General features: G+C 46.2%; 1 protein-coding gene across 1 annotated transcript in view; it reads right to left on the bottom strand.

Annotated features, from left to right (window-relative positions):
- Nucleotides 1-25188, bottom strand: part of DPH5 (diphthamide biosynthesis 5) — a 428050-nt gene that overhangs the window by 32142 nt on the left and 370720 nt on the right. Inside the window, exon 6 of the mRNA XM_086936341.1 lies at nucleotides 358-461. Within this exon, the coding sequence (XP_086792467.1) occupies nucleotides 358-461 (104 nt within the window). The remainder of the gene's footprint in view (nucleotides 1-357; nucleotides 462-25188) is intronic.

Genomic DNA, 25188 nt, shown 5'->3' with positions numbered 1-25188 from the left:
TTGGAGACCTCGATCAGAGAGATACATAGTAGAGTGTACCCGTGGGGGTGTTTGTTGCGCTTAATAAATACTATATACATACAGACAGAGTCAAAAGCAGAGACTTGACACACACAGCATGCTCAGACAACACCATAATGGGCAGTTTGGAGTGACTTCAACACCGTGTTATTTCAGCTAAGAAAGTGTAGGGGGTTACTGCACAAGATGCACCTACAATACTTGTGAATGGCAATAGTTGAGTTAAATATCACGTGCAAACAAAATAAAGACATTGACATGGTCAAAGTAAGCATTCTAAGTTAGACAAGCAGCTGAGGGAAGCCACAACAATCTCTAAGAAAAACAAACAAGTACCGAGTTCTTCCCCTCGATCTCTTCTGTTTTTAACAATCTCCAGGAGCTGCTCTGCTGCTTGGTTCACGCTCATGTATCTTGGAGGTTCATAGATCTTCTTCCCTCTGAAAGAAAAGAACCCAGTAGTTGTTATTTAAACGAGCCTCGCGCGCTGACTGCATCTTTCACTAGCCCAGTCATATTTTTCTGAAGAAAAATCCATCTTTCATTCTAGGTAAACAAGTCCTTTGAGAATTTGTTAAAAACTATAAAAACTCAAAATAGTCAACTTAACATGCAATTAAGTCATATCTGAAATGTAGCAGTGTCACTAAAACAATTATTAAAAGGGCTATCAGTTTCAGGGTCAGCAGATGAGCTTCAATTTTACAAAATCGTGAAACCTCGGGTTACTGTCCTGGTTCCCTCATGTTCCAGATTTCTATCATGCCTGCCTTGTTGCAAAGAGAAACTGGTGTCCGTGGTTTTGGTGCCAGTGTTAATATGGCCCTGGAACGGCAACAATATCAGTTTAGTTCCTTCCCTGCCTATATTCAGCATAAACCTATCATGTTCTCTGGGAGCAGGAAGGAATAACAATTCAACATGTGCTACAGACCAACACCATAGCTTACCCTGATGACTTTGGCATTTCCCTGTATACATTTGAGAGCCATTGACTGGTACAACCTCTGGCCAGTTCCCAGACATAACTCCTTTCCCATAAAAGAGGATGAAACCTTGCTCTTCAGTACATCTGCCATCACCACAGAAGACCAAGAAGGGATCAACCATGGGTATAATTTATTGTTGACAGTCTTTAAAATAAATGTTGAGGTATGGATTCTTCCAGATTTCTTAAGCCTGCTTATGGACTTGGTGCTTAACGAGAAGGGCTAGCTTCTATGCATTAGATAAGGCTGGACCTAGCAGACAGATGCCCTTTGGTGTCTCAATGGACATAGTTAAGAATTTTGCTAAAAACAAGAATCACACCTTGGTAGAATGCTAGACCTTATACTCACTGGTACCAACCAGAACCTTTTGCCAGGATTGGCCTGAAGGTAAAGGATCAACTGCAGCCAAAGAAGACCCTGATGATTCTAGTAGGTTCTTCTAGCGCAGCAGCAATGGCACTGGAACAAAACACCACAGTTATGATGACTTGTGGTCTAGTAACTCCTCAGTATGTGCTACAATAGCCTGAAACTTGAGTATTGTGAGCTGCAATAGGCACACTGGGCACTGGAAAGAATCCACTCTTGCAGGGGCCCCCAGAAGACTCGCTAGTCTTCCACTTGGTACTCAAGGCATGCCAAAATGCATCTGAACTAAGATGAGATGTCAGCATGTCTGCAAACATTGAGCTGGAGCAACTGAGAAGTAAGGAAAGTTGGCTCTTGAGTCAGATGCATCCTAAATATCCACCATTAATTCTAAATTCCAAGAGAGCAGGAGAGGTTGCTAAGGATCCTAAGGCAAAGGCATCCTGATAGGATTGATTTCCAGTATAAGCTGTATCTTTATTGGCTGTATCCTTGGACTGCACCGGGGATGGAAAGACTGGCCTGACCACACACAACAGCAGGAAAGGACATATGTCTCTCAATTTGGAGTGCAATTCAATCCGACAGGAAGTAGGACTTGGCCTGGTATTGCAAAGCACTCTATGGACCAGTAAGTATTAGGCTCCTGGATGTTCCCAGGGACTGGGTGTCTCTTAATTGGGCCTTGTTAACACAAGAAGACGGAAGGGAATATTAGAGTGGTATGACAAAATTGGAACGAAATGACAGAGATAGGGGCCCCACCTAGGGCATTCATTACTCGATGTATATGAAACATGTTCTAATCCATACAGATTGGCTTACAAAAGCAGAAGTGGGAAGGGGATGTGAAAGCCTACGATTTATGATTACACAAATGATACCAGACATGCAAAGCTATATATAGCGGCTATAAAAAACTTTCTGGTTTTTCCCACAGTCAAGTCAAGTTTAAATTTGTATAGCACACTACTCACCCAGAGGGTCTCAAGGCGCTTGAGGGAGGGGGGGAGCTTTACTTATCAAATATCCAAGTTTTTAGTTGTTTTCTGAAGGAAAGGTGGTTCTGTGTGAGGCGGAGGTGGGTGGGGAGGGAATTCCAGGTCTTGGCTGCTAAGTAGGAGAAGGATCTTCCTCCCATGGTGGCTCTTTGGATGCGTGGAATTGCAGCGAGGGCTTGATTGGACGATCGAAGTTGGCGGGTGGGGGTGTAGAAGGACAGGCGCGTGTTGAGGTATTCAGGTCCTAGGTCGTAGAGGGCTTTGTGTGCATGGGTGAGGAGGTGGAATGTTATTCTCTTGTTGACAGGGAGCCAGTGAAGGTCTTTCAGGTGACCGGAAATGTGAGCTTGGCGGGGGAGGTCTAGGATGAGTCTGGCTGAGGCGTTTTGGATGCGTTGGAGTTTTTTCTGAAGTTTGGCTGTGGTTCCGGCATAGAGGGTGTTTCTGTAGTCCAGTCGGCTTGTGACCAGTGCATGGGTGACCGTTTTTTTTGTTTCGGTGGGGATCCAACGGAAGATTTTGTTGAGCATACGTAGGATGTTGAAGCATGATGATGAGACGGCGTTGACTTGTCTGGTCATCGAGAGGGAGGAGTCCAGGATGAAGCCCAGGTTACGTGCGTGGTCCATTGGTATGGGTGCGGTTCCCAGGGCCGGTGGCCACCATGAGTCGTCCCAGGCGGAGGGGGATGATCCTAAGATGAGGACTTCCGTTTTGTCCGAGTTTAGTTTTAAACGGCTGTTCTTTATCCACTCGGCTACTTCTTTCATCCCTTCGTGTAGGTTGGTTTTGGCGGTGTTTGGGTCTTTGGTGAGGGATAGGATCAGCTGAGTGTTGTCTGCGTAGGAGATAATGTTGAGGTTGTGTTGGCGCGCAATGGCTGCGAGGGGACTCATGTATACGTTGAAGAGGGTGGGACTGAGTGAAGATCCTTGGGGTACGCCGCAGATGACTTCGGTGGCTTCTGATTTAAAAGGGGGGAGGCGGACTCTCTGGGTTCTTCCGGCGAGGAACGAGATTATCCAGTCCAATGCTTTTCCTTGTATTCCGACGTTGCTGAGGCGTTGTATAAGGGTGTTGTGACAGACCGTGTAGAAGGCTGCGGAGAGGTCGAGTAGGATGAGGGCAGCAGTTTCTCCGTTGTCCAGTAGAGTTCGAATGTCGTCTGTTGCTGCGATGAGGGCGGTCTCTGTGCTGTGTTTGGCTCGGAAGCCGGATTGTGAAGGGTCGAGGGATTTGTTGGATTCGAGGAAGTCGGCAAGTTGACTGTTGACGGCTTTCTCAATGACTTTGGCAGGGAATGGGAGGAGCGAAATGGGGCGGTAGTTCTTAAGTTCAGTGGGGTCTGCTGTAGGTTTCTTCAAGAGGGTGCTGAGTTCGGCGTGTTTCCAGCTTTCCGGGAAGGTGGCAGAGTTGAGGGAGCAGTTGATGACGTCTCGGAGATGGGGTGCGATAATGGAGTCTGCTTTGTTGAAAATGTGGTGGGGACATAGGTCGGTTGGCGAACCTGAGTGAATGGTGTTCATCAGGCGGATGGTGTCTTCAGTGGTGATTGGGTTCCAGGCGTAAAGATTGTTGGAGGGGGGTATTAGTTCGGAGATAGGAGGGGTGGGCTGGTCTCCAAAGCTGTTATGTATTTCAGCGATTTTGTTGTGGAAGAACGAGGCTAGAGAGTCGCAGAGGTCTTGGGATGGAGTGATGTCGTTGGTGTCGGCGGTGGGGTTGGTAAATTCTTTGACGATGTTGAATAGTTCTTTGCTGTTGTGAGCGTTGTTGTCGAGTCGATCCTTGAATGCTGATTTCTTGGTGGATCGGATCAGTTGGTGGTGTTTGCCGGTGGCGTTCTTGAAGGTGGTCAGGTTGTCAGTGGTTGGGTTTTTTCGCCAGGCTTTCTCGAGGGTGCGACAGATCTTCTTGGATTTCTTAAGGTCATCATTAAACCAGGGGGCTTTTTTGCTGCTTTGCTTGGTTTGATAGTTTTTCAAGGGTGCTAATTTGTCAGCGCTGTGGGTAATCCATTGTGTGAGGTTGGTGGCTGCTTGGTTTGGGTTCGATGATTTTGCAGGAAAGTTTTGGTGAAGCGATGTGAAGAGCTGGTCGGTGGTAATTTTATTCCAGTTTCTCCGGGGAATTGGTTGTGGGTGGTTGTGGGACTTAGTCATTTTGTAGTTGAAGCGAACGCAGCTGTGGTCCGTCCAATGAAGAGCTGTGGTGTGATTAAAGGAGATGTGTTTGCTGGAGGTGAAGATTGGGTCGAGCGTGTGCCCGGCACAGTGGATGGGGGTGTCAACAAGTTGTTTGAGTCCGAGATTGGCGAGGTTGTCCAAAAGTGTGGTGGTGTTGCGGTCGTTTTTGTTTTCCAGGTGGAAGTTGAGGTCTCCCAGTAGGATGTAGTCCTCGGAGGGGAGGGCGTGAGGGCTGATGAAGTCGGTGATGTCTTCGCTGAATTGTGTGCGGGGTCCGGGTGGTCTGTAGATGAGGGTTCCTCTGAGTGTGGTCTTAGGGTTGGTGTGAATCTGGAAATGAAGGTGTTCAGCGGTTGTGAGGTGGTCATCGGAGCTGGTCGTGATGCGGATGGTGTTCTTATGAACTATGGCGATTCCTCCTCCTGTTTGGTTGATGCGGTCCTTTCGGATGATCTTGTAGCCGTCCGGGATGGCTATGGCGATGTCGGGTGCTGATGAGGCAGTCATCTAGGTTTCTGTAAGAAAGGCGACGTCCGGCGATGTGGTGTCGAGTAGGTTCCAGAGTTCAATGGTGTGTCTGTGGACCGAGTGGGTGTTGAGCAGGATGCATTTCAGGTGGTTAGTGTCGGTGTTCTGATTGGAGTCAGTGGATTTGATGTGGGTCCTGAAGCAGTAGAACTTGCAGGAGTGGCAGGTGAAGGGTCCATGGGTGTGTCCTGGGGCGGCTTGGTAGCAGTTAGGTGGTCGTCCGGGGTAAGGGCTGAGAGGGTTGTGGCGTCGTACGTAATGCGGGCAGAGTGGATATTGTGGGGGCCAGGTGGTCTGGCGCTGGGCGCGGTCCTTCGGCGCGCATGGGGCGCGTCCGCTGCGCGCAAAAGCATCTGTCATAAATGGATAGTGGAGGGGGGTGGGGCGAGGGAGGAGCAGCTGGGAGGCGGGAGCGGGGTGGAGGGACGGGCTGGGAGGCAAACAAACAATAAAATGGCAGCAGAAACAAAAGCGAAACCAGGCGAATCAATCACTCAGGCAATGCGATATAGCGCTCCGATATAGCGCTCCGATGTGGCACAATTTAAATGCAGCCAATGTAAACAGTTCAGCGCAGCGCTACGATATCAATCTGGCACAATTTGAATGCAGGCAATGTAATAGTCCAGCGCAGCGCTACGAAACCAATCTGCCTCGATATTAAAGCAGGCAATGTAGCAGACCAGCGCTGCGATAACAGGGAGCGTGGGGAGTGACCGCCTCTGCAGGAGTCAGGATGGTCACAGCGCTAGGGCAGGCAGGACGGGATAAAATAACTATTATGCTTTATACTGTGGCACATATCTCAAAGTAACTGCTTGAAATTGTATATTGTTTGTGGCCAGCTCTCATTCTCATAATCTTATGGGGACGCCTATTAGGGATAGAACCTAAAACATATGAGAAATTGATGTATCCTAACTGATCTAGATATATAATGAACAAGGCTGAAATTTAGCATCAGATATGTAATACGTTGTAAACCTTTCCAACTCTTAAAAGGGGTTCTGCAACCCTTTATAAATCTTAAACAGGAAAGGGCATGAAAGAGGTGCTCTCCTCCACTTTGTGACTTGTAGAGGAATCAGTACTTCGGGACCTCAACCGCAGTCCCAAACCAGTGAAACATTACCGTCTGTCAAATTGGGGTAGTAACCAAGGAATAGCTTTCCCTTTGGTAATCATGCAAGATGGCCTCAGAGGAGTTTTAGTCATCTGTGAGGACCACTGCCTACTCCAGTGATGTGTTCCCAAATGGGAAACAGTCTTTTGAATGGACATTGGCTGCTTTGTAAATTACATCCATGTTCACAAACTAGTAAGTGTGCAATTTGCACAACTCTGATTTACAAACAGGGACAGTGCATCACGCCCCCGGTTCTTTCACATTTTTTTTAGCTTTGATATGGCACTTTAAAATGTTATAGGAAAATTAATCTTTGATGATCACCCCTATTGTTTTGGACTGATGCTGTTTTTTACTCTGTGCACTAGGACTCTGCTAACCAGGAACTGGTGCATGTGCTCTAACCCTAAAAAATAAAAGAAATGGCATATTTAACTTACCTGTAAGTCCCTAGTGTATGATATAAAGTGTACCACAGGCGTGTAAGTTAAATGTCACTAGTGTACTTCAGCATGTATTGTGCCACCACTAGAGTGACCGTACAAAATATGGTTGCAGGCCTAATGTTGTAGCAGTTTTAAAACAGCAATTTCAAGCAGTCTACATAACCCCTTTTGACAGGCATAACCCCTCTGTTTAAATATTACCAAGTCACCCTAAGTAGGCCGTAATTCCCTATAAGGCATGGTGCATTGTACATAAAAGTAGGACATGTGAAAGTTTAATGCAAAAGATGTCCTTACAGGGACAAAAGCTATTTTCACTGTAGCAGGGTTAGTTGTTCCATAAGAAAGCATTGGGATACAATAATACAATTAAAGAATGTTCTCTCAAGTCAGGGAAAAACTACAATGTTGATTTTTTGACAATTACATTTTTTACTACACACTCACTTCAATGATAAAGTAAAATTTGTACTAAATATTTTACAAAAGGTACTTTTATAAAGTCACCATTAACCACCTTAAAACCTCTAGAAGCCCATTTGCAAGAGCCTCCAACGGACTCCTAGGAGATGAATGGCTCCCAGAGCTGACACAAAAGCATTGGGTGTGGGGGGATGGTCTGTTCAATCTGGGCAGTGCCAATTGACTTAATTAATTTCAAAGAGGTTTACCCTGTCACAGGCAGATGTAGCTAACACCCAGAGCTGCCCCACCCTTTGTCCCCCTAGTCAACTGGGCCTCAATACCAGTGGGAGAGGAGCTGCCCCAGAACCAGTTATAAGTTACCACAAAGGAGGAGTTGTTCATTTCCCTGGCCACACTTCTAAGGTGGGCATAAGAGCACTGCATAGAGTAAAAGTTTTGCAATGTTGGTTTTAAATATAGACAGACATGGGAGTGTTTGCACGAGGGCACCCAGGAACTGCTGTAAAAGTGGTTAGGATTACCCCAGGGAACCTTCCCCTATAGATTAGTGTTGGACTGGGTCATCTGTCTACATGGTCACCTAAGATTCTTTCCTCCCTTTGCTGAACCTGTTTTTGCTGGCTTTTAGGATGCTGTGCACTTTACTCCTGTTAACTAGTGGTAAAGTGCTTGTGCTCACCCTTGAAAATATGGTACAGTTGACTTACACCTAATTTACTTCCATGCCTCTTTTAAATGGTACTACATGTACCCAGGGCCTGTAAATTAAACGCTATTCGTGGGCTGTGCACTTAATGTGCAACTTACTAAAGTAGCACTGTAAAACATGTCTCGGGCCTGCCACTGCATCCCATCGAGCAGTTTTAAGCTACCATTTCAGCCTGGCAAAATACATCTTTTGCCAGGCCTAAACTTTCCTTTTTAATACTTAAAGTTCACTGTGCCCTACTTACTCATAGGGCAGGATGCATGGTATTTAAGTTTTACACGTCCTGATAGTGGAAAAGTCCTAAAGCTGTTTTTCACTGTTCCAAGGCTATCGCTCCAATTGACTAACACTGGGTTACCTTACTACACCTAATATAGCCTTATAGCCCGCCGTAGAGGGCTATACCGGCTATTAAAGGCCCTCTCCAGCGTTAAAGGCCCCGAGCCGAAGGCGAGGGCCTTTAACAAGGGAGAGGGACTTTAATAGCGGTATAGCCCATCTACGAAGGACTATAAGGCTATTAGAGCATTCTGTCACTAGAGAACAGAATGTTCTAACAAAAAAACAAAGCCTTTTAGAAGTGTGAGGGGATTGGAATTCCCTCAGGCTCCCTGAAGCCTTTGTTCACAGCCAGAGCTGTGAACAAAGAAACATTGGAATGTTGGAGATCCAGGCTTATACCAGCCATTATAAGCCAGGAGCACTACATTGTTTTCAATGGAGCTCCCAACATTCCAATGTTCTAATAAGTGATAACTTCAGTTTAGCACCAGATAGAGAAATGCTGTTTATGCTCAAATTAATTGTGATTTAAAATTATTATTAATTCTAAAGTTGGATTTTAAGTTATTATCTTAAAAAAGGCCCCTTTTAGAAAGTTGGCATTTTTCTGCCTAAACCAAATATGTCTTTCTGCCAGTGTCCAAGGTCACATGGCTGTGTTTTGTGAATTCCTTCCAGACATGGGAAAAAAGGGCCTTGGGTGTGGGGCAGGGGGTTTCTCTACTGACCAGGATGTCCTGGGTGGATTTTATTCCGCCATTCTGATCTTCAAAGGGTGCTGTCAGAGCTATGCCCACCCCCTACCTGACTTCTAAGGGTGATGCATCTCATACCTAGGCCTAAATGCACTTTGTTATCCTAGACAGTTTGGAGCTGATGGACATGGCCTTTCTCAGGGAAGTTAATGGCCCTTCTTAGAGAATTTACCTAACACGTTTTGCTTTTTCTCTTCCTTGTTTTTGCTGATTCTCTTTTCCTGGCTTTAGGACTCTGGGCGCTTTTCCATATCATGCAATTTGAAAGTGTGCATGCCCTTCCTACCCATGCTAGGAAGTGGTGCTTACTTGATTGGCTTAGGTATGAGTGCCCCGTAAAAAGATACACCACATACCCAGGCCAGATACTGCACTGGCCAATGGTGGGACGCAGCACTGATTGTCCCACTCACCAGAAAACCCTTTCAAACAAGAATCAAGCCTGCTATTGCAGGCTTGTGTGTGTGCAATTGAATTTATGTTCAGGTTGGCTTTTCTAAACCACTGGCCAATCCTGAGGGGACCTTTCACTACCACAAGGGAACCCCCTTGGTAGGTGAAAGGCAGATAGGTATACATGAGTATTCCCTGCCCAGGTAGTGAAGAACCCCCATGTGGGTTTTCCCTACCTAGGAAGTCGGCTCTTCCCATGGGACAAAACCAGGGGTTTGCAGATTCTCCTTTCAAACAATATCATTGTTTTATTTTTCATTTGCCGGTTCTCCAGCCCAGCCACATAGAACATCCGGGCTGGAGAAACCCCCCATAGACTCCCTGGTCTGAGCGGAGCATCTTTCCAGCCCGCTCAGACCAATCCTTGCGCTCTCTCACATGAGAGCAGCGCAGGGATTGCAGGGAGTCTGTGATGCGGCCCCAGTGCTTGCTGGGATCAGGAAAGATGAGGCACAATGCAGGAAGCGGGCGGCAGCTCCAGGTACGTGTTTCTCTAAAAATATATATATATTATTAAACCCATCGTGCTCCCCCGCGTCCCCTCCTCCCGCCTCACCACCTCTTTATTGCAAAGGCCGCCACTGAAGCATGGATATTTGCCTTTCTATGAACCAGTGGACATGAACAGTTTTTGGACTTTTGCCTGACTACCCTGTCATCCCTAGTTGAAACAGGCAGCACAATGCAACCTCCCATAAGGAAACATCTCCTACATAAAGAAAAGACAACAGAGTCTTCTGCAGTCCTTTATCATTGGATATGATCCCAGAACTAAGATACAAGTGAAACTTTCAAATATCCACTTGGGAAGACAAAGAGGTAATTTTCATACGATTCGAAGGAAAAGCTAGGAATAACTTAAAATGAAAATGGCAGAAAGCTAAGAATATAATGTGAAAGAATTCTTCGGTCACCCAACAGATGGGCACGTAGATTTATGTACTCAAATGAGAGTGGGCCCTGCTTGTGCTCCTCTTGATTATTCCAGCTTCCCCATCAGAGTGCTCACTTGTGTCTCCATACACAATGCGTCTAACTCGTATACCAGATTGCTTATGTTACTAAAGCCCCTTTTCTCGTTCACCAGCAATATGGCACAAATTCAGCAATTGGGAGGGAGAGAGGGAGGCAAGCACGACCGACTACCATTTTGGGTGTGAAAAAGGCCGCTTTATTGAAACAGGTGCATCACATTATTTCCCAAACTGGCTAATCGCCTTACAAAACGATACCCTCTCTAAACATCGAGTTACCTTCCCCCCTTTTGTTTTTCTCCCTCCACCCCTACGATCCCACATGATAATATCCCTCCATCCTGAGGTAATTGAAATTTTTATGGTCAATTGTGTCCCCTAACGTGTACCCCAACGGCTCCATGTACGAGTTTCAAGTACATGTAATTTCCCTCCACGACCGAATTCGAAGACGCAAATACATTTGCGTCCAACGTTAACATGTCCTCTATCAGATCCACCATGAATGGATTGATAATTCAGTTCCTAAGTATGCCGTGCCACCGTCTTTACATGGTGCACTTTCACGTTTTTCCTGGCTCTGCCGAGCTAGGCCCTGATTTCTGTCTTCAAGCCACGTCTGTCTCTGCCCCTGCCTCTGAAAGCTGCAGCATGGAGATGCATCCCTGACCTCTGCCTTACTTCCTGCCAAGCGAGCGGTGCCCGGCTCGGCCTGGTCTGCCTGCCAAAAACAGTATTTTACCTTCAAGTTATCAGCGTAGCCAGCTCAGCTCCTCGAAAACACATTCCTGTCTAGTGATTTAGGTAAACATATCCCCGGCTACAGAGCAAAGAGCAAGTCTTCCTGTCTCCGTGCAAGTAATTTACAGTTCCCGTTGCCGTAGTAGGCCCATGGCCCCGCACGTAGACACGCAGACACCTATACACGCACTAACATTCAGTATAGAGTAGCCTCTGCCCAAGAGACCTTTTACTCTAGATTAAACATCCTCCAAATATTAGATATCAGATATGTTATAGGGACAGGTCGATCTGACATGCCAGACTTCTGTCTCCTCTACTAGTGCTAAAAGTCAGACCCTTAGCTTCCTCTAGATGTACGTCAATCACACGTCATATTAGCTGCGCGCGCATTCAGGCCACAGGTTTCAGCTGACTCTGCAAGAATTCTCTAAGCATCCACCCACTTGTGATACTTTTCTGTGACGTTTCTAGTACACGCCTATGTGCACACCCTTGTTCACGCCTTTTTGTTACGCACATGTGTTCTTATCATATACATTTCACTTGTCACGCCTACTGTATTCAATGCTACTGTGTCATTTTACTATATATGTCATGTACTGTTAATAAATCGTTGACATCTTTCCTGCCATCATTGCATACCCGAACCCTTGTATTGATGGAATAGATTTCCATGGCTCGAGTCATCATTTATGATTAAAGCCCTTATGACTCAGACACCACGGACTCTGCCTCTCATTTGATTGAGCTATTTCTTTACTTGTCCGAAATTATCTGGCAAACTTGTATACGGTAAAATATTTACCACATAATTTGGCGCCCGAATAGGGAACCCTCCCCCACCCCACGTGCCGGTGATGCGTCGCAGGCTTTGCCCCCGACTACAGCTGTGACGGACCCCATGCGCATCTGCAGGTTTTCCTGTATCTCCCTCAGCCCTACGGAGGTGACGGAGACTGCGGTCTACATCCAGACGAGGCGGTGAGGAGTGCGGAGGATCCCGACCAGAGCCCAGCCGAGAGAGCAGTGTCCGAGGTATCGAGAGGCCCACCAGTAGTGTCGAGGCGCATGCGTAGTGCGCAGCAGCAGTAGTGACGTCATAGCGGTCCAGTCCAGTCGAGTTTCCGAGGCCTTCCGTTCCGTGCTTCCCGGTGAGTACCGTTGCTGGGGACGCATCAAGACGGGTGCATTAATTTGTGTCCGGTCAAGACGGGTTTGGGTACACAGATCCGGTCTGCACTGTTTTAGCAGTGTATCTGTACTGTTTAGCAGTGCACCTAGTATTCAGTTATCCAGTTATTGGTGTTCGTTTCGAAATGTTTCAATGTGTTTTAATGTCGTGGTATGAGTGATTGTTTGCATTTTCTTAATGTGTTTATTGTGTCTAGTTCGAGGTAGCTATGCCTTTATTTTCAAAGGTACGACAGATAGGAACTAGGAAAGGGATACTCGAAGAAGCAGTTCCCATCCCACCCAGGGACACTCCTGGACATTTTATGTACCACAAGCACGGCTTAGATGCCATATTATACCTAGACTTGTGGGTGGATTATACGAAAGACTTAGCAGAGAATCAGAGATGGCCCGTTACAGGGACATGGGATGCCGAGTGCATCATGAGAGTAGAGGAAGCGTTATGGAAAAAGAAAGCCAGACAGTCACAGAAAGATGCCATTGAACTATGGCGTAAAGAATCACATAGACGGACAGAGAAGGCACTCAGAAAAGTAGAGAAAAGTAGAGAGGATTCCGAAAAAGCTAAAGAAAAAGAACTACTAGAAGAAGGACAGCGAGTCAGAATAGAACAACACGAAAGACAGAGCAACGCAATTATGACAGGATTGTATCCAGTCCTGGCCGAGGGCCTGCCCAAGGCGACCCCGGAAATACCGAAAGACCTGCCCCCTCCATTGGTTCCGACTAAATTACGTCATAAGACTGCAGCAGACATTTTCCTTTCTTCCTATTTAGACGACGTAGCTCCCGCATATACCAATGTACCCGTCCATGTACCCGTACCACCTGCTGATCATCTGCCCCCAGGTCCGCAACAGCAGATCCCTCCCGCACCGCTTCCCGCACCTGTTGTCACTTCCCCTATTGTTCTCCCTGGTATTCATCCGCTTAATCCCTTTGGGTCTGGGGCTGCCCAGGGTCCAACCCCGTTACAAATACCGACCCTACAGTCAGGTTATGCTCAAGCCTCCGCCTCGGGAGGTGCTACAGGAGGTTATCGCACCCCGCCACATTTACAACGAATGACAATGAGAGAATTAGCAATGCAGCGTACACCTAAAGCAGCCCCAGCCGAAAAACTTAAAGAACGGCTTACAGATTGCAGATATGATACAGTGCCTGGAAAAACAGGACCCATGTTGTTAGCATCCCTACGTTTAAGACGTGTTACAGATTACTTGGTGTTATTACCAGAAATGCCAGACCATCTAGACAATATATATCGTTATATAAGAACAGGAGAAAGACCGGAGTGTATTAGTGAAGCCATGGCACATCAGAAAGTTGAGACACAAGGTTTAATAATGCGATTTTTGATTAATTGTTTGATAAGGGAACAAGATCAGCCCAGCTTTCCACAAGAAGAGATGGAGGGATTGTCAAAATGGAGTCAGAATATTGCAGAGGGTAAACATGATAGAGAGAAAAGTATACATGCTATGATTAGAAAGATCCGTAAAGAAATAGTAGCAATACATGCCCGACGAGAATCTGAAAGGCATTCTGAGTCAGACGATAAAGAAACCTCAGAGGAGGAAGAACCAGAGAATCCAGCAGCGACTCAAGATACAATAGCGTATGTAGGTAGAACGAAACCTCCTAAACAATACCCATTAGGTAATCCTTTTGACAGACCCATTCGTCTAGAAAGCAAGAAACGATACCTTTCCCCGATACCTGAGCAATGTTCTCTTGAACATATTTTCCAAGTCACTGACAACATCTTGAAAGAAAGAATAGGATATCACGAACTCAATACCTTACGTGATCAGGAACTAGCCCGGTCCGCAGTACAGTGGGCCGGGGATGACAGCATATATAAAGATGATTCAGTAGTGCAAACATTTTTAAGTCTCACCCCAGAAGAACAGCGACTAGCTGGTATATACATGACCCAACACCTTATTATACAGTATGAAAACCAAGCATCTGACCCAGGTTCATTATATAGTTTATTGCAAGACTTGCTCCTGAGAAGATGGAGAGGCCTAGGTACCGATTTAATTGAAATAATCTTAGAACAACGTCATAAATATAGAACTTTCTTGACTCCACATCCCGTTTCTGTTCCACCCCAGTCAGGCAACCATATCACCTAGACAAACAGAATCCTTTACGAGAAGTACACCCAATCCGGAACCCCGATGATACCCTTGAACGCGTGTTTGTATACACGCCCATAACTAAAATGGAATTATTAGAAATGAAGAAAATAGTGCCCAGTCATGATAAAGACCCTGCAGGTTTTCACCGTGAAATAAAAGACATGTTACTCATGGGGGATTACACCTATCCCGACATTATGAAAATACTGAAAGTATTGTTGCCTGCCGGTATTTACGAGAAGCTCAAAGAAAAAGAATGGGAGGTGGGAGATAAAAAGATTAATTGGGCTGAATTAGAAACCGAAGAAACTGGTCGAACCCCAGGTTTAGGTCTTGGGGAGAAAACTAAAGCATTACTAGGATTGTTAGTAGAGGTTCTGCCAAGGTTGTTGGCAACTAAAAAGGAGGATTGGGATGCAATCTCAGCTTGCAAACAGAAACACGACGAAGACACAAGTGATTTTTATTCCCGATTCGAGAAATGTTTTATTATTAATAGTGGCCTGAAAACAAGTAGCGAGTCATACCCACACCTTTTTGTGTCAAAATTAGTCGAGAATTCTCTGCCCCAGGTTAAGAACCGTGTACTGAAAGTCGAGAGCACATGGCAAGCCAATACGCCTTCCCAAATGTTACAAATGTTACAGTACCACCAGAACAGAATTAGGGAAGAACATGATCACGAACAGAGACGTATGAAAGACACGAAAATGAAAGTACTAGTTGCTCAGTCAGTTCCAGCTGATGGTCATAAAAGGGGTACGACACAATCCAATAATTCAAATTCAGCAGCTCCTGTTAAAGGGATATGCAACTATTGTAAACAGCCAGGTCACTATGTAAATAATTGTGCAGTTCTGAAACACAACATAGCCACAGGTAAAACTAAAGAGAGACCGCGTCCTCCTAGACAGGACCAGGTCCAACAACACGTTCCACAGAATATTCAGCCTATGCAGGTTCCACAACAGACCGTAGCAGTACCACAGCCTCAACCCATTGCCGCAACACAACATGTTACACAGCAGATGTACCAGTATGCACAATCTGACTATCCCGATTACCAGCAATACACATGAAACAGCCTAGAGAGGGAGGTTGGCTTGCCCCTTATTGAGGTTCCTGTAGATCAAGAAGGTCCTTATGTACACAGTCAGGTATTAGGGAAGGATAGAACATTTTTGATTGACACAGGGGCAAGCAGAACGACCATCAGTCATGACGAGGTTCCAGGGGCACCCCTCTCAGGCTCACAGAATGTTTCCCTTGGATTTTCAGGAAAGCCTATAGTCAATGAAGTATCGAAACCTGTTCCCCTAGCAGTGGGTCCATTATCTCGTACTACAGACTTATTGCTCACGAAATCATGTCCAGAAAACTTGCTTGGTATTAAGACCCTGAAAGCTCTAGGAGCTGTAATTTGTTGTTCTCCGGAAGGAGTAAGGTTGTTTCTTCGTGATTTCAAAGGACATTATGTATTGAGAGATTTTGACCCCAGGTTACAGAATGTTCCTGCACATTTATGGGCACAAGGCCCCACTGATGTAGGGTGCATGCATATTACTCCATATCGTGTCACACTCAAGCCAGGAGTAGTACTACCACGTATCCGACAATACAAGTTACCACCAGATGCTGTAGTGGCTTTACTGAAAATTATTGACGAGCTCATTGCACAAGGAGTGGTTGTAGAAACCGACTCAAATGTTTGTAATTCCCCTATCATTCCAATTCTTAAACGTACAGATCCAAATGCTCCTCCTGTTTATCGATTAGTCATCGATTTGCGAGAATTGAATAAATGCATTGTACCACAGTATCCCGTGGTCCCAGACATTTCATCCCTATTGACAGCTATTGATTCCGAAGCGACGTTCTTTACTGTAATAGACCTCAAGAACGCCTTCTTTAGTGTCCCCATTGATCCGGAAAGCCAATACCTTTTCGGATTCTGTTTAAATGGCCGAAGCTTCAAATTTGCACGCGCACCTCAAGGATTCACAGAAAGCCCCAGCATCTACAGCCAAGCATTAAAACGACAACTTGACAGTATTCACATGCCTGCCAACACTGCCCTACTCCAATACGTCGATGATCTATTGATCACCGCTCGTAGTGAACCAGAATGTGAACAAGCATCACTGGCAGTTTTGCTTTTCTTGGCGGACAAGGGACACAAGGTGTCTCCTTCGAAGCTACAATTCTGTGCCCAGCAAGTGGTGTACCTTGGGCACTTGCTGTCCAAGAGGGGTAGGCAGCTGACACCTGAACGAATTCAGTTAATTACACGTCTTCCGCAACCCAAGACACAGAAAGAAGTACGAGCCTTTATTGGACTCACTTCCTATTGCAGACAATGGATTCCACAATATGCATTTCTAGCTAAACCACTCATACAGTTGACAACACAGGAGGCAGCGTCTTCGACTGTCCTCCCTTGGACTCAGGAACATACACAAGCTTTTGATGAATTAAAGACAGCCTTATGCCAAGCACCAGTTTTAGCGACACCATGTTACAGCAAACCTTTTACACTTTTTGTCACAGAACGCGATGGCACAGCGTTGTCAGTTCTCACTCAGCTACAAGCAGACAAACACAAACCGTGTGCTTATTTTTCGAGTACATTGGATCCAGTAGCCCAGGCCCTGCCTGCGTGCTTAAAGTCAGTTGCAGCAACAGCTCTAGCAATCAGACAAAGTGATTCCATTGTATTAGGACATCAATTGACAGTACAAGTTCCACATTCTGTAGAGGTTCTCCTAAACAGAACACAGACTCAACACTTGACTGTAGCACGACTGACAGGTTATGAGTTGACATTATTCCAACCACACATAGAAATCAGACGTTGTAATACACTGAATCCTGCTACACTTTTACCATCGAGCACAACAGACCCTGCTCCGCATGATTGCGTAGATGTAGTTGACACAATTACGAAACCCAGACAAGACTTGACAGATGTTGCACTACCTAATCCAGACCTGACACTTTATGTGGATGGTTCATGTTTAAGAACAAGTACAGGAGAGTTGGTGGCCGCATATGCAGTGACCACTGAAACTGAAGTCATAGAAACACATCGTATTGACACCCTGTCAGCCCAAGCGGCAGAGCTTATTGCTCTGACTCAAGCCTGTATACGAGCCAAGAACATGAAAGTAAACATATACACAGATTCACGTTATGCATTCGGAGTCGTTCACGACTTCGGTGTCCTCTGGCAAGAAAGAGGTTTCTTGACCTCTCACGGAGCCAAGATTCAGCATGGTCCCCTCATTCAAGCCCTGTTAGAAGCCATACATTTGCCGACAGCTATAGCTATCATGAAGTGCAAAGCACATACGAAAGTCACAGACACTATTTCACAGGGCAACGATTATGCAGATCGAATAGCGAAACATACAGCACTGACCCATACTCAAACGACTGACATGACAAAGACTGATGTAACCTCACTGACACACTGTATGACAGTCAGGGACCCCACACAAGATGTCATCGACATACAGACACATGCCACTCCAGATGAAATAAAGAAATGGGCTCAACAAGGAGGGGTCCAGACAGACCAAGGATGGATGACGAAGGGAAAGACCACATGGTTTCTCCCCGACTCTATGGTTCAGGTTATCATCAACACAGCACATAGTCCAGCACATTTAGGAGAAAAAGCCATGTTAGACAGCATCCAGAATCTCTGGTTCAACAAACATTTACGAGCAGCAGCCAAACAGAAAGTGCGTACCTGCATGATCTGTTGTCAGTTCAATCCAGGAAAAGGTGTTCCCGTAGAGCAAGGTGGATTTCATCCTCCCGACTATCCTTTTGAAGTCCTCCAGATGGATTATATCCAGATGGAAAGATGCCGAGGATTCAAGTATGTCCTCGTAGTTGTATGTGCCCTATCCCGATGGACTGAAGCATATCCCGTCCCAGATTACACTGCCCCGACCACTGCCAAGCAGTTGGTTCGTGAGTTTTTCCCTCGATACGGTTTGCCCCGTGTCGTGTATTCAGATAACGGTCAGCCATTCTCATCCGAACTAATGAAGCAGGTCTCGCTTCTACTGGGATACCAGTGGAAGTTTCACTGTGTCCGACATCCTGAGGCAGCAGGTCTCGTGGAGCGGCACAATCAGACTCTGAAAACTCGCCTTGCCAAAGTGTGTAAAGAGAAGGGTGTAGATTGGATAGTAGCTTTGCCAGTTGCTCTTTTTTATAAGAGAATGGTAGCCCACTCTAGGACAGGGCTATCCCCGTATGAGGTGGTCTTCGGTAAACCTCCTAATATGTGGGGGACGCCTCTGCCGCGAAAAATCACTGATGTTGATAGTACTATGCTGACAGATTACCTTGCTTCCTTGATGTCTGCACTACAATCATGTCATTCACAGGTCGCGGCAGCCTTCCCAGACAACACCGAGGTGAAGCCACATGAACTGGTCCCGGGAGATGTTGTAGTCGTTCGGAATTTCGACAGGTCCAGCCCTTTGGAGCCCCGCTGGAAAGAACCGAAGATTGTTTTGTTAACAACCAGGACTGCTGTAAAATTGGAGGGGCGGAAGGGTTGGGTGCACTCCAGTCACGTTAAAAGATTCCATGGACTTCCGCCAAAAACTGAATCCCAGAACTCCCACATACCAGTGACTGATACCAAACTCCCCCTTCTAGAGAAAACTCCCCAAGAGGAGTACAGACAGAAATTGAGGTCTAGTAAGTCAGACAGTTTAATTGTTTAAGTCCCCTCCTGGGTGAAGCGGTTAGGCAGTTTCTGACAATGTACAAGTTAGACCCAAATAGAGAGAGAGATAGACAGGAGACCAAGAAACGAAAATATTGTAAAAGTCTCCGGAGCAGATGCGTCTGCACACTACTTATTATGTTTTTTCTGAGTCTTACGATTATTGCTATGAGTTGGATGTTATACATGTATTTTCCTCTTGCACATTCTTTTTCTAATGACACTGTCGAGCACACGTTTAGTGCTCTTCCTCCACACGAATTGTCTTATCGACTTGCGCTGCGCAACAATACATTTATTCGTATGTTACACCATTCTCACCAGATCAATAATGCTACTAATTGTTGGATATGTGGCCGACTCCCTCCTTATCAGAACTACAAGGGAGCTCTGCCTCTCTTTCCTTACCCGTTTACACATAATGGTTCCTGTGGTGCATGGTTTAGTTTAATATCCTCTATAGACACCGACTCTAAGGTTTCCCAAGGTAATTGGATATGGGGAAATCTGAACACAGTCATGAACAAAGCATGTTTCCCAGACGAGGAGGGTCTTCCGCAAAGGACAGGGACAGATCTAGAAAATGAAGTGTATGGATTAGGCAATTTTACACTCAGCATCATGATTCTAAATGTTCAGTCAGAAACCAGTCCAGACTTGCCATCCATATCAGTTTTACCAGCAAAAGGTGTATTATGTGTCAGAAAGAATGGTTCAGTACATCTAGGTCACAGTGACTGTACTACTGTGGTCGAATTCAGTGATAAAGGCAAGTCTACATTCAAAGCTTCCCGACATTCCTATTTCATTTGTGGTCAGACAGCTTATGTTCGTTTACCTCCAGATTGGGATGGTACCTGTTTCATTGCATTCTTATTGCCACCAGTTTTCCTAGCCCCATCTGACTATCACAGGAATTCCCGCCTTACTATTGTTAGACACAAGAGAGACCTCCCAATAGTTGATCAGACTGAAACTACATGGGAACAATATACAGATTTCAATAAAGGATTCTTTCCCTATCTAGGCACTGTCTCCAATAGTAAACTGATACGCAAATTAACCAGAATACTTGAAGCCGTAGTGAATGAGACTACTTCTGCCTTGGGCAACTTAACAGAGGAGCAGTCTGCTATGAGACTTGTCGTTCTTCAGAACCGCCTTGTCCTTGACGTCATCCTGGCCGATAGGGGCGGGGCTTGTAGAGTCATCGGATCCAGTTGCTGCGTGTTTATTCCAAATAACGCGCCATCAGTCTATAAGGCCATTACCCGACTTCACGAAATTGCCCATCTGATACACCAGAATCCAGGCTCCTGGACTTGGTCCGGTTGGCTCTGGAGTGTAATCACAGCTTGGGGATGGAAGCTACTGTCACTCCTAGGAATCATATTGGCCATAGTATTCAGTTGTTGTCTATGTCTGCAATGTGGGCCAGCGATTTGCGGCTTGTGCGCCACAGCTTGTGTTCCCCATTCAAGTTCACGTTCCCATTCCCGAAGAAAGAAAGAAGAGCAAATGATGTTATATGAACAGATTGATGGTCTCATGAACATCGACATATCATGAAGGGTCCGTAGGGGACAAGGAGGGAATGAGGTAATTGAAATTTTTATGGTCAATTGTGTCCCCTAACGTGTACCCCAACGGCTCCATGTACGAGTTTCAAGTACATGTAATTTCCCTCCACGACCGAATTCGAAGACGCAAATACATTTGCGTCCAACGTTAACATGTCCTCTATCAGATCCACCATGAATGGATCGATAATTCAGTTCCTAAGTATGCAGTGCCACCGTCTTTACATGGTGCACTTTCACGTTTTTCCTGGCTCTGCCGAGCTAGGCTCTGATTTCTGTCTTCAAGCCACGTCTGTCTCTGCCCCTGCCTCTGAAAGCTGCAGCATGGAGATGCATCCCTGACCTCTGCCTTACTTCCTGCCAAGCGAGCGGTGCCCGGCTCGGCCTGGTCTGCCTGCCAAAAACAGTATTTTACCTTCAAGTTATCAGCGTAGCCAGCTCAGCTCCTCGAAAACACATTCCTGTCTAGTGATTTAGGTAAACATATCCCCGGCTACAGAGCAAAGAGCAAGTCTTCCTGTCTCCGTGCAAGTAATTTACAGTTCCCGTTGCCGGAGTAGGCCCATGGCCCCGCACGTAGACACGCAGACACCTATACACGCACTAACATTCAGTATAGAGTAGCCTCTGCCCAAGAGACCTTTTACTCTAGATTAAACATCCTTCAAATATTAGATATCAGATATGTTATAGGGACAGGTCGATCTGACATGCCAGACTTCTGTCTCCTCTACTAGTGCTAAAAGTCAGACCCTTAGCTTCCTCTAGATGTACGTCAATCACACGTCATATTAGCTGCGCGCGCATTCAGGCCACAGGTTTCAGCTGACTCTGCAAGAATTCTCTAAGCATCCACCCACTTGTGATACTTTTCTGTGACGTTTCTAGTACACGCCTATGTGCACACCCTTGTTCACGCCTTTTTGTTACGCACATGTGTTCTTATCATATACATTTCACTTGTCACGCCTACTGTATTCAATGCTACTGTGTCATTTTACTATATATGTCATGTACTGTTAATAAATCGTTGACATCTTTCCTGCCATCATTGCATACCCGAACCCTTGTATTGATGGAATAGATTTCCATGGCTCGAGTCATCATTTATGATTAAAGCCCTTATGACTCAGACACCACGGACTCTGCCTCTCATTTGATTGAGCTATTTCTTTACTTGTCCGAAATTATCTGGCAAACTTGTATACGGTAAAATATTTACCACAATCCGCTACATAACAATATATATAACAGCATTACATCCTAAGAGTATCCAAATTTCTCCCCTACCTATTAACTCCAAGCCCTCACAATAGCTACATTCCCGTCTGTCCTCTTGCAACTGTAACCAAACTACCCTCTAATGTAACCCCCAACTATTTTCCCCTTTCCCCGCTCCCGGACCCCAAGTCCCCAAACTGTCGTGTTCTAATCTAGGACCCCGATCAATATTGTGACCTTATGCTCCTATACGGCTATAATCCATCCATACCCCTATAATGGCATAAACGATCAGAGCCATATTTCAGAAACTCGTCTCTGGCATAAACGATCAGAGCCATATTTCAGAACCTCGCCTCTGCAGCTCATTACAGTAGATGACACAGCAGAAGCCACTATCTTAGATTCCTAGATTACACTCCGAGTTCTTCAACAAGATAAAAGCCCCAGCAACCTGGGAAAGCCCCGCTTGCTTTGTTTTTATTAGTAATAGAACTCTAATGAGCACTGTAGGAACAACCAGTTCCGAGTGACATCTTTATTGACGTCTTATGTCCAAAAACGTACGTCAAACAAGGCACCTTTCAGGTATAAATATTACCAACGTTGCCTTAGGCAAATGCGATGGTGTGGTGAATACAGGAGCAGAACAGCTGTCCCTTGCAGAGCCCAGCAGATGCGAGAAGCCCACGGACGCTGCCCCTCCTCCTCCTTGACGCGCTGAGAAAGACGCTGTCTTTTCTCCTGCCGAGAAAATCCAGCTCCGGCGTTTCCAGCCTACCCTTGCGGGTGACTGGAATATCGAGTCCTGAAAGGAGATACCAGCCCTCCAACATTCTATTCCAGAGGTATGGTGTTGACTAAACCCTTAGAGAGAATTCTTGAAGCAAACCTTGGCAAAACCAACTTAACTAAAACTGCTACTTACTTACTCCCTCCTAAGTATTAGGCTTAGGTCAGGTACACTGGGGTAGGCGTAGTTAGAAGCACCAGTTGAGTACATTAGTCAAATGTATATATGAATGTATATATTTTATTCATTTAACCATTGTATGGCTAAGAAACCATATCAATGCTTTTACAGTATTATTTCGCAATCCTCCTTTTACTGTACGCACTTTTTATAATAACAAGTCTTGCAATTGTGGCAATTCATTTCTCTTGTATGAGAAGAAAGACTGTTCAATAAATAATACCTTTTATTGAAAACGCCCGTCTCTCTATTCTCTGCATCTTGGTGAAAGTAATCTGCACAACTGAATGAATGAAATAGCTGTCTATTGTTTCACACGACTCTAGAGATTGACTCTTATTCTAAGGAGCAAAGTTGTCATGTTTATGCGGTTGTTGGAAAACTGAATCCCTTCTTGTCTGTACCAGGGAAGCTGATCACTTCCTATTCAGTCAAGAAAGTTTCCAGTGACCTCTGAGCTAGTTGGTACAAACCCAATTAAGTTTAGCATAGTCAGTAGAGACCTGGAAGACCGCACTTCTACGTCTACACTGCTGTTTATGTTATTCCAATGCCCAGGGCCTATAGGGAAAATAGGAAGTACACTACAAAACTTAACGCCAAAATACCGAACTCCAGCCAAACTTGGCCAACATCCCCACCAAACTCCGCCTGCACCTGCTTCCAGCGACGATCGTACAACTTAATCCTGCCCAGTGTACCTGTCCCAATACTGCAGCCTAAAAGGAACCCCAAAATTAGGGTGGGAGGGTGGGCCAAAAAACCTAGCTCCGCTCCAAGCCACCAGGTTCAGATACCTAAAATGGTGGCTGGGTCACGTGGGGAGCCCAATTTATACCTGGGCTACAAAACGGTGGGCTTGGGCTGCTTTTGGGCTATAAACCAAAAGCAGCCCAACGGCAAAATGGCCATGCCCATGCTCCGCTCCCTCCCCCTCCCAAACTGCCCTGGGGGCAGACCTCGCGGCTCGGCTGCCCCCCAAACCCCTCTTGGGAGGGAGAGAGGGAGGCAAGCACGACCGACTACCATTTTGTGTGTGAAAAAGGCCGCTTTATTGAAACAGGTGCACATCACATTATTTCCCAAACTGGCAAACCCGCCTTACAGAACTATAACCTCTCTAAACATCAAGTTACCTGCCCCCCCTTTGTTTTTCTCCCTTCACCCCTACGATCCCACATGATAATATCCCTCCACCCGCTACATAACAATATATATAACAGCATTACATCCTAAGAGTATCCACATTTCTCCCCCACCTATTAACTCCAAGACCTCACAATTAGCTACATTCCTGTCTGTCCTCTTGCAACTGTAACCAAACTACCCTCTAATGTAACCCCCAACTATTTTCCCCTTTCCCCGCTCCCCAAGTCCCCAAACTTAACGCCAAAATACGGAACTCCAGCCAAACTTGGCCAACATCCCCACCAAACTCCGCCACCCAGGGAACGGTGGAGTGCAGGTGAATACACCGCCTCCCCCTATGCCTGTCCCCCCCCCCCTGCCCCCAAAGACCCCCACTCTGACCCGCGCCGCGCAGCAACACCAAAACCTCACCACCGGCTCCTAATCCCGGCGCACACCTAACAGGCGGGCAACACTTCCCGTAATTCCAACAGGTACAAGTCCATCCTCATCCTCGAGAGATGCACCCCGTCACCCCTGAACATTTCCGGTGCGTCATAATGGATATCTCTGTGCCAAATCCTCGCGAACCCCAAATGCCGACAGAAACGTACCATTTCTACGTTTATCTTTTTCCGTGCCTTGTCTACCGCCTGCGGCCGGCTTGCCCCAGGCCAAGCCCTCCGCGGAACCAGCTCTGTCCACACCACCGAACACCCGGCCCAACATCTCCGCAATTCCGCTAGGTCCCGCCGCATCGCCCTCATCAAAACCAAACCAGTCTTTCGAACCATGTCGTTCTCCCCCAAATGGGGAACCAAAACATCTAGGCACCGACCCCCGTGCACCATGCCGTTCAACGTGGACATCAGTTCTTTCCAACGCATGCCCCCCCTCCCCCGCCACACCACCTGAAAATGAGCCGGGTTAAAGCCTAAGTTCTCCCCGAAATAGCTATCCTGGGCCTGTAACTTCGCCCTCTTCACAAAAGAATGGCCCACAATCCAAATCAACATCCCCTGTGCCGCTGAGCCCGCCACCGAACCTGAAACAAAAAACAGATGTAAGTCACATTGTCCCCCCCAAATCCAACGCGCATTTACTCTAACTCAGCGCTACGCACATACCGCCTGTAGCAAGCCGAGGACCACCTACCCAGGCGCATGATGGCCCCTCTCCCGCACCC

The sequence above is a fragment of the Lissotriton vulgaris genome, chromosome 1_1, assembly GCF_964263255.1.
Source record: "Lissotriton vulgaris chromosome 1_1, aLisVul1.2, whole genome shotgun sequence".
NCBI lineage: Eukaryota > Metazoa > Chordata > Amphibia > Caudata > Salamandridae > Lissotriton > Lissotriton vulgaris.
Note: the sequence above shows the minus strand (reverse complement) of the source record. Positions and strands in the feature narration are given on the sequence as shown.